Source organism: Drosophila albomicans, chromosome 3 (genome assembly GCF_009650485.2).
Source record: "Drosophila albomicans strain 15112-1751.03 chromosome 3, ASM965048v2, whole genome shotgun sequence".
Taxonomy (NCBI): domain Eukaryota; kingdom Metazoa; phylum Arthropoda; class Insecta; order Diptera; family Drosophilidae; genus Drosophila; species Drosophila albomicans.
Genome location: NC_047629.2, coordinates 40,440,165 through 40,450,221, shown reverse-complemented (window position 1 = coordinate 40,450,221; position 10,057 = coordinate 40,440,165). Strand labels below are relative to the sequence as shown.

The 10,057-nt window shown below is 37.3% G+C and overlaps 1 protein-coding gene across 2 annotated transcripts; it reads left to right on the top strand.

The window, feature by feature from the left end:
• The first annotated feature begins 1,745 nt into the window (after window positions 1-1,745).
• LOC117568463 (E3 ubiquitin-protein ligase CBL-B-B) lies at window positions 1,746-8,473 on the top strand. Of its 2 annotated transcripts, XM_034249140.2 has the most exons (6): window positions 1,746-2,683; window positions 2,742-3,149; window positions 3,785-3,909; window positions 3,967-4,088; window positions 4,156-4,287; window positions 6,385-8,473. In XM_034249140.2, exons 1-6 carry the CDS (start codon window positions 2,133-2,135, stop codon window positions 7,741-7,743), a joined length of 2,697 nt encoding a protein of 898 aa, XP_034105031.1. In that variant the 5' UTR covers window positions 1,746-2,132; the 3' UTR covers window positions 7,744-8,473. The 2 variants fall into 2 exon arrangements, with proteins under 2 accessions (XP_034105031.1, XP_051859611.1); XM_052003651.1 differs by lacking the exons at window positions 1,746-2,683; window positions 2,742-3,149; window positions 3,785-3,909; window positions 3,967-4,088; window positions 4,156-4,287 and adding an exon at window positions 4,294-5,650.
• The last annotated feature ends 1,584 nt before the right edge of the window (window positions 8,474-10,057 follow it).

The following is a 10,057-nucleotide window of genomic DNA, read 5'->3' as shown; positions in this document are numbered from 1 at the left end:
CAGTCGCTTAACGGCCAAAAAGAGGTCAGTAAGTGAATGTGTGGTGTACAGTTAGTTTTTGGGCAGCCAGACATGTAAGCGGCAAAATGCATCTGACAGCCGTGACACAGCAGCTAGCAGCTGCAGCGGCCGCCCAGAACTAATGCTGAAACCCAAGCGTTTTTCCAAGCAACAGCAAAAGAAAAAAAAAACACAAATATTAATTAAAAGAAAGCCGGCGTCAAATGGTTTTGGCAACCAACAAGACCAGAAAAAAAACCTTTGGCATCACTGCAATTTCTTTTTGGCCATAACCAAGATTTTGATGTCGTCGCCGTCGTCGTCGTTGTGGTTAGCGACTGCCAATAAAAATGGAAAGTGAAAATTGTAGCTGCAATGTCGATGCCGCTGCCAATGCATATTAAAAACGACAACAACAAAAGTGTACACAAAAAAAAGTATTAAACGTGTAATAAAATGTATAGAAGCCGCAATAACAGCGACCACGCACCTGTTCTGCAAGTCGTGCGAGAGTTTTCTACACCTGCCTGACGCTGACGCTCTAATCACAGCCTCCTGTTTGATTCATACGCCCAGGCGTCGTTGCACATAAAAGTATCACGAGTATTATATAAAAAGTGATGATAGAGGATGGAGACCAAGACATCGACAGGCCTCTGCAGTAAAAGCGGAAATTATACTACACGGCAAACGGCAAAGAAAACAAAATCAAAAGTGCTTGTTATGGGAATGCACTTGTGAAAATGCTGTGAAATGCCAATTTCAATTTGATGAGCTACCCGACATGCCCAGTTATTTATTTGCTGCATTTCACAATTTCTAACGTTTTTCTTTTCCTATGACTACGCTAATTTTAACATAAATATGGACAACTTATTATCGCGCTTACAAATTGTAACAGTTGCTTGGAAATGGAGAAACACCAAAAAAATCTACGTTTTGAAAACTACTACTTTTTATGGCAAACAACGATTGATGAAAAGCTAAATAATAATTTTATATATTCACATATTATTTATTGATTAAATTATTACCTTAACATGGAATTCGAACTTATTGTTCTTTTTAAATACGAGCTTTTTGAAAGCGGTTTTCTTTATCAGTGTGGCCAGAAAAGCATTTCTAAAGTAACGGTTTTTTAATGGTGAAGAAAATATTAGTAAGTGACTGCAGTTTGAACTTCTAGAAATACCGAAAACCCCTTTTCGTATACTAAAAAGTATATGTTGTGCCATTGCCAGCTCAATTACCTTAAAATTAAAATTTTTTAAGAACGTATTTTACATAAAAAACTTTACCTTCCACAGCCATACAAGGCAGTGCATACCATAATTATGGGCAGCACTGGCACTGCATGTTGTCCAACACTGCCTATAAAAGGGCAGTACTGTGGTGTCGATATAACGATAGAAGAATTTATCGGTACTCACACACACACAACTTTATTATTGTTTTTAGTATAAAAATACTGAAGAATATCAAAAGTGATTTAATGGTATATTTAGAGATTACCTATTACTTAAAATATGTTTCTTCTCAGCATGCCAATCAAATGGGTTTTAAACGGACATTCAATTTCCCCCAAAGATGTGACAAAAAGTGACTATTTTAATAGAAAAACAATGAAACAAAATGCCATGCAAGTCAAGTGTAACCAAAGTAATAAATATAGTTGGTATATTTTCCCAGATAAAATAGTATATTTGCAGACGCAAGAGTGCGGTCAGGCTGACACTCACATGTACGCACACACACACACGCACATGTACGCACACAGGCACACTCATTGAAAAAGTCGGAGAATTGTGTGGGAAAAAAATCGTGTATAACTAACAACGAAACGCGCAAATTGTGCAAATGCAGATGCCTAGTGCCAAAGGCAAAGTGTACGCTTAAGTGTATTACGGGTGTGTGCATTCATTTTGGGGCGGGGGGCGCTGCAAAATTCATGTTGTCGCTAAACTGTCGTCGTTGTAACGCGAAGGAACTGTGTGTGTGTGAGTGTTGTTGTGTGTGTGTGTGAAGAGTGAAACCTACAACTTTACTCCCCAAAAACCAACAACACAGCCACAACAGCAACAACAACAACAACAAGAGGTAGCAGCAGCAGCAGCAGTGTTGAGAGAGAAAAGATGGCGACGAATCGCACCAGTCGCATACAATCACAACCAAAAATTTTCCCTTCGATCTTTTCGAAACTACACGGTGCCATCTCGGAGGCATGCGTCTCACAGCGTTTGTCCACGGACAAGAAGACGCTGGAGAAGACGTGGAAGTTAATGGACAAGGTGGTCAAATTGTGCCAACAGCCGAAAATGAATTTAAAGAATAGTCCACCATTCATACTCGATATACTGCCGGACACGTATCAACGATTGCGTTTGATATACTCAAAGAATGAGGATCAAATGCATTTGCTGCATGCCAACGAGCACTTTAATGTCTTCATCAATAATCTAATGCGTAAATGCAAACAGGCGATTAAATTGTTCAAGGAGGGCAAAGAGAAAATGTTTGATGAGAACTCACATTATCGTCGCAATTTAACCAAACTCAGTTTGGTCTTCTCACACATGCTCAGCGAACTGAAGGCGATCTTTCCCAATGGTGTCTTTGCTGGCGATCAATTTCGAATTACCAAAGCCGATGCTGCAGATTTCTGGAAGAGCAATTTTGGCAACAGGTAAAATAACAGTCGAATCCTGTTAAGAAATATATATTGTATTTCCCATGTTTTGCAGCACATTGGTGCCTTGGAAGATCTTTCGACAGGAGTTGAATAAAGTGCACCCGATATCATCGGGCTTGGAGGCCATGGCATTGAAGACGACCATCGATTTGACGTGCAATGATTATATATCGAATTTTGAATTCGATGTCTTCACACGTCTATTTCAGCCTTGGGTCACACTGCTGCGTAATTGGCAAATTTTGGCCGTCACCCATCCTGGTTATGTGGCCTTTCTCACCTACGACGAGGTGAAGGCGCGTCTACAGCGCTACATCCATAAAGCGGGCAGTTATGTCTTTCGCTTATCCTGCACCCGGCTGGGACAGTGGGCCATTGGCTATGTGACGGCCGATGGTGAAATATTGCAGACAATACCACAGAATAAGTCGCTGTGTCAAGCGCTGCTCGACGGGCATCGGTAAGCAGAACTTTCCGCAGGAAATTATTCATAATTTCCTATAGCACTTTCTAGTAAATCATATATCTGGCTTAAAAATCTGGGATTTATGTTCTTTCCCATTCATATCCGAAATGCGTATAACAGCATAACTTAATCGTTTAGCATACATTTCAAAAAACACAGATTTGTTATTAGTATAGATGATAAACAGATATGGTTACCTTATCTAAATAGTATATTTATAAAGCAGATAAATCGATTAGCAACAATTACAGTTTGCTCGATTACCGTTCACATATATTTATTTAGTAAGGACATTACAATACGCTGTAGCCCTCACAGTCAAAAGCTTCTTGCTTCAATTAACGATTTTGGCATTAGCCTTTTATTTATTTTTGTATATAGTTTAGAAAATAGAAGAATCTTGTGCCAATACTCATTTATAAGGCAAACCTATTGCATTTATAAAAGAAGTTAATCAATAGTCATAGATAAGATTTGCTTCACAAAATGCTTATTTCGTTCAGAAGCCTATTTTTTTTTAGTCCACTTGGAACTGTTAATCAATATATATTTGTTTATGAATTGATCCAAATTTTTTATTAGATCAATGAATTTAAATTGCTAACTAAATCGATTTCCTTTCTCTTTAGCGAGGGCTTTTACTTATATCCCGATGGCCAGGCCTACAATCCGGATCTGTCGTCTGCCGTGCAAAGTCCCACAGAGGATCACATCACCGTCACCCAAGAGCAATATGAGCTGTACTGTGAAATGGGTAAGTACTCTAATCTCAGTTTAATGCTCATTTACTAAGCTTCTGTTTGACTTTCAGGCAGCACCTTTCAGCTATGCAAAATCTGCGCCGAGAACGACAAGGACATACGCATTGAGCCTTGTGGTCATTTGTTGTGCACACCCTGCCTCACCGCCTGGCAGGTGGACTCCGAGGGACAGGTGAGAGATGACCCCAATACACTATAGACAGTGCTTTGACTAATTTAATTTGTGATTTTCTCTTTAGGGTTGTCCGTTTTGTCGGGCCGAGATCAAGGGCACCGAGCAGATTGTTGTGGATGCCTTTGATCCCCGCAAGCAACACAATCGCAATGCAACGAATGGCAGACATCAGCAGCAGGACGATGACGATACAGAGGTATAGTTTTGTGCAGCGCTTTTTTAGTGAACAAAAAAAACAAATATACAAACAAACAAAAAAAGCCTTTGACATTGAAGCCTGCCCCGCGCCCGCGCTGCCCGCCTCTGCTGCCTCTCTATCACACACATACACTCTCTTTCTCTCTCTCTCTATCTATCTATCTGTTTATCTATGATATATGTATATATATAGATATTGTATTTATATATACGCAAAAAAAACTTATTACGATTTCGGTTCATTTATATATATATATATAATGTTTATGTTAAGTTTAATGTTTAGCAATTTTGATTTATTCATATTGAAATTATTAGCTAAAATTTAATGCAACTAACCAGCAGTGCACACACACACACACAGACACACACGCAGAAGCAGAAACAGACAATTAGCTATACACAAACAAACATATATAGTAAAACATTTGTGGTGTTGAGCGTTAAGCGGAAGTTGCTCATCAGCCGCCAACGCAAAGCAACGCAATCGCAATCATCGTTTTTTATCAGCGTTCGCTTCTGGCTGTTTGCTGCCGTTGCCGTTGCTGTTGCTGTCGCTGTGCACTCTGCGTTGTTGTTGTTTTTCATTTAGTTGCGTTTTCGTTTCCATTTCACATTCGCTCGCTCGTTCGCCTCTGTTTTTATTATGAATCATTTTAATTGCGTTCTGCATTAATTCTTAAGCAACAACACTTTTAATGCTCTCTGTCGCTTCTTCTGTACTTTCTGTACTTTACACTTATTTTGTATATACAATAGGCACCCCCCCATATATAGAATTTATTACTATTATTAGAATGTATTATGTATAATGTATTACGACTATGATTATGATTATGATTATTCTTACGATTATTATTGTGTATTTTGTATTTGTACTTTAGTGAGCTACAAAACAACATCATCAACAACAACAACAACATTAAACACTGTCTGTACTCGATCCCTGTTCTTCCTACACACACCTCCTGTAATAATTTTTTCAGCATTTTAGTTTATTGTTTTGATATTTCCAAAGATATGTTTAGTTCATTTTTTGTGTGAGTGATTTATCATTTATTATTTTTTTATATGTATGTATGTTTGTTTTTAGTTCTCAATTCGGTTTTCATTAATTTGTTTGTGTAAGCAGCTGCCTTAAGACTGTAATTTATTAATAATAATAATAATAAACAAGAAAACGAAATGCATATTGTATGTAAAATTATCATGATGTCATTATTACGATTTATACAATTTATTATCATGTAGTTTAGCTGTTAATTGTCACAAGCCTAGGCCAGAATTTATTATATACAAAAAAAAAAGAAAGAAATGAAACGAAATTATTTAAAGTATTAGCAAAGAAACATTAACATTGTGTGAGTGTGCGAATGTATGAGTGTGTGTGTGTGTATTTTGTAGTGTATGTGTTTGCGTGTTTGTTTCATTTCATTTTACATACTATATATATTATTTTTATAAATTTACGATTCGGCTCAGTTTTGTTTCCTTAACAAATGCAGCAGCATACATCAACAATATTCAATAATTATTATTATTTATGTTTTAAATGTAATACATCTAATGCAATTTTTATATACAAATATATATATATATTTACTATATATACTTACTACAATAATAATAATTATAATAACGAGTATATCAAATTTATAGCAATTAGTTTTTTATAATTTTCGATTTCCTTAATAAGTTTTAATCGTAACGAAACAAAAAAAAACAAAAACCGAACAAACAAAAAATATATAATATATACATGTATAAATATTTATAAATATTGGTTTTTTAATTGTGTTTGACAAAATGTTTTCAATACTTTTTTTATTTATTTCTTTATTTTGTGTTTTATTATTGTCTACAGTTTTTTTTTAATACTTTCTTAACTTGCGTTGTTGTTGCCTTCTATTTTATTTCCAATTTTTGTTGTGCATGTCCAACAAAAACGAAAAACCAAAAAGCAGTTTGATTTTGCAGTTGCCTCGTTGCTCTCTAGCGGCATGTGTCTCCTAACCCATAAAAAAAAAACAAATATCCAATCAAATTAGTATGAAATTCTCTCGTGAACTGACTGAAAAAACCACTCCACACACAGGATATGGGCGACTTCAATATTGCCACCTCATCGCTGCATGCGTTGAGCACCTCGGCATCGGCACAATCCTCGACGGAGAAGCACAGTCCGCACACTTCGCCCCGCTTGGGCAGACGCAGCACCACGCCCAGCCTGATGGCCGTACAAAACGATCTCTATGCCGGCGGAGCGCCAGCATTAAGTTTGCCCAGCACCAGCAACAATTGCAATGGCGTAGCCAACAACTCGACGCAACAGCAACCACAACCATCGGCGCCGCCAGCAGCAGCTGTGATCAGCAATGGCATCAACTCGAGCAACAGCAGCAGCAACACACAACAAAAGTCGACGAATCGCATGAGTGCACCGCTGATGGGATCGAGTGTGATCAACTCGACGTATGGCCAGAAGTTGCCCAGCAAAACGGACAATGGCAACAGCAGCGATGCCGCCTCCATTAGCTCCTATGCCATACTCCAAAATCTTCAAGATGCCGTCGGCTCTGGCTCGAGTTCCGGCTCAAGTTGCAGCTCCAGCTCAAGCTCAACAGCTGTCACAGTTGTGGCAGCATCAACAGCCGCTGCTGTGGCGCCTCCATTGCCGCCACGTAAGTCACCCGGCGTGGAGACGCCCGTGAAGCCAAATGGCAGCACACCGTCGAGCAGCAAGAGCATCGACAACATCCAGTGTAGTCTGGACAATGTGCCGCCGCAGACAACGGCGCCGCCGATACCGCCGCATGTGAGCAACAGCGTCGATACGCTGGCCGAGGATTTGATGCGACAGCAACGCATCTCGAGCAGCACCACATCGCCGGTGTTGTCGCTGCTCGACGAGATGGTCGTTGAGGTGGGACCTGCAGAGACCATTAGCGGTGTGATTGACACGCGTCCGTTGGAGGCACGCGGCACATTGCCCAAGCCCAGCAATAGCAACAGCAGCAGCAACCACAACACCAACACCAACAGCAGCAATAGCAACAACAGCAACAACAATGGTGGATCACAAGATGTGGCCAGTTCGCATTATACACAGCTGTGTACAACAACAACAAGTGCTGCAGCTTTGGCAGCTGCTGCTGCCTTGGCCAACGGAAAGAAGGCAACACTGAAGCAACCCGCAGTTGCAACTCCTGTGCAACAGCAGCAGCAGCAACATCACAATAATCATCATCAGCCGTTGCTCTATGCGAATGTGACGATCAATCAAAAAGACTGCGGCTCCGTGCCCTATGAGAATATCAATTTGGAGTACATTGCGCGCTTGATGAACGCCGGCTACTCCAAGGAGAATGCGATCACAGCGCTGGGAATATCGCGGAACAACATCGAAATGGCTGGCGATATACTCCGTGAGTTTGTCTCCAAGAACAGCGCCTAAAAGTGCCCAGCACAGTGTGATTTTGAGCATAATGATAAGAATGAATTGAATGAAGATGATGATGATCGATCCCAAAACAAAACAAAAAGCAAAGCAAAAAGGCAAATGATAAATCATAAGAATAATTTGATATTCTCACGCACTCTCGCTCTCTGTCTGTCTCCCTGTCTACCCTATTCTCTACTCTCTATCCTATATATATATATATTTCTCAATCGTCGCTTCAGGAGCACCAAACACTTCATCTAGAATTACGCTAACACCCCAAAAAAAACAAAAAAAAATAAAAAATATATATATAAACACACACACAACCACATCTTTGGCGTAGCCAGCACAAGCAATTAGGCGTAAATAAATCTTTCGCTCTCTTAAACATAATACAAAAAAAAAAAAAATACATTTAAAATTATAAATACAAAAAACCAAAAAATCAAAGTGCAACTCGTCAAGTTCTCACACTCTTAAAAGAAAAGCAACAAAAAAATTAAGCACAACCCATTTAATATCAAATATAGCTATATATACACTTATATTAAGACGTATCTACTTCTTCCTATTAAGCAAATTAAATTTAAAAAACAATTACAAATTAATAAAACAAACAAAAAAAACTTCAAATATACGCAGTTTCGATTCGAGATCGAAACTACAATTTGCCCACCCCACTCCACTAAATAAAAGAGGAAAAAATTCGAATTATGCTCCTTTCTTAATACAAAAAGAAAAACGAAACACAAAAAAGACAAACCCAAATCGCATACAATACATTCAACAACAGTCAAGCATCGATATCATGAACAACAAAAAAACACAAAATACAATTTTAATTGGTGCATCGGCAAATCATTAATTAAACTTAAATTCATTAAACACATCCAAACAAAATGCCTTTGATGCTGTTCAAGCATCAAATCTGCCTGAGTTTCCGAATCCGTAATATCCAAAAATAAATATAAAAAAAACCCTAAAATAATAACAAGAACAATGAACACCAAAATCCGATGCACTATCAAAGTTTACCTCGATTTTTTATACAAAACTCAACGTTTTTTGTAATATTTGTAATTTGTAAGTTTATGCAACTCAAATACCGTACCGAGTATTCGTTTAAATAAAACAAAAGAAGAAAAACAAAACGTATGAAATATTAACGAAAAGTCAAGAAGATTTGAAAATAATATTTGATGACAAAAGTTTGTATTACAATGAAATCCCTTTTTACAGAATTTATATAATGCAAATAATCGGTTTTTAAATTCTCGTCGAAAACGTTCTTAACCCTACACGCAATTTTTTGACATATAGTACGAGTATATCTACTAAAAACTAAGCTATATTACGATATATTATTATATACATAGGCGATATAATCATGCGTAACGAAAGCAAAAGCATTAAACCACAAACAAACAAAAACAAAATGGAGAAAAAACCAAAACCCCAAATGATATATCAATGCAATATTCACTATAAACAAATCAATGCAAGCGTAAACTTATAAGTAAAATTATGATTACATTACATAACCTCAAAACAAAAAGAAAATGAAACGTATTAAGAAAAACACCACAAACTATTTATGAAATATATATATTTGAATTTTAAGCAACACATCAGCGCGATAAATGAACAAAACAAATAAAATACAAAAGCAAATAGAATAGAGCATAACAGATAAAAGGAATCAAAGTCAATAAAAACGAATGCCGATAAGCGAGCGTAAAGTGAGGAAAGAAGCAAGAGTTTTGAAGATGAAGAGAAAAATGCGATACCATACCATAGTCATGTCATGTAACCCGGAAATCTTAAGCAGATATAAATTATTCTTATAAATAAAAATAAAAAAACACAAAAACAAACCAAAAAACAATTGACGTTCATTTACTTTCTTTGCATATTTCAGTGGCTAACACTTTTTGGAAAGGTAATATATATTTAAGGTATAATTATTATTATTCCATTGGAAATAGTAATTTAATTTAAAAAAAAAGCTATCTAATTTTTATTTTTAAAGATTTTTGAATTCATTTATTCGCCTCTGTTATCAACTTTGGGATTCCCCTTTGATGATTACAGTGCGTTTGAAAACTAAATATGTTAAGCACAATAACAGAGCTGTTATGGCGTCAAGCTGCATTGCCTTAACGTGCTGTTAAGTTGGTGTAACAAAGTCGCTGTTAAGTAACAGCAGCTAATGCGCTGTTAACAGGTGGAGTAACATTAGAATGTTGTTTCTTGCTAACCTGTTTAGATTCGTTGCGGATGTGGAATCGTAATAACAAGCCATGTCCATCCAGTTGGTAATGCTTTC

Bases quoted from the DNA above. Each gene is read 5' to 3' on its own strand.
- LOC117568463 (XM_034249140.2), top strand. From the start codon at position 2,133: ATGGCGACGAATCGCACCAGTCGCATACAATCACAACCAAAAATTTTC. The intron at 2,684-2,741 runs GTAAAATAACAG...CATGTTTTGCAG, and splicing joins AAGAGCAATTTTGGCAACAG to CACATTGGTGCCTTGGAAGA. The intron at 4,288-6,384 runs GTATAGTTTTGT...CTCCACACACAG, and splicing joins AGGACGATGACGATACAGAG to GATATGGGCGACTTCAATAT.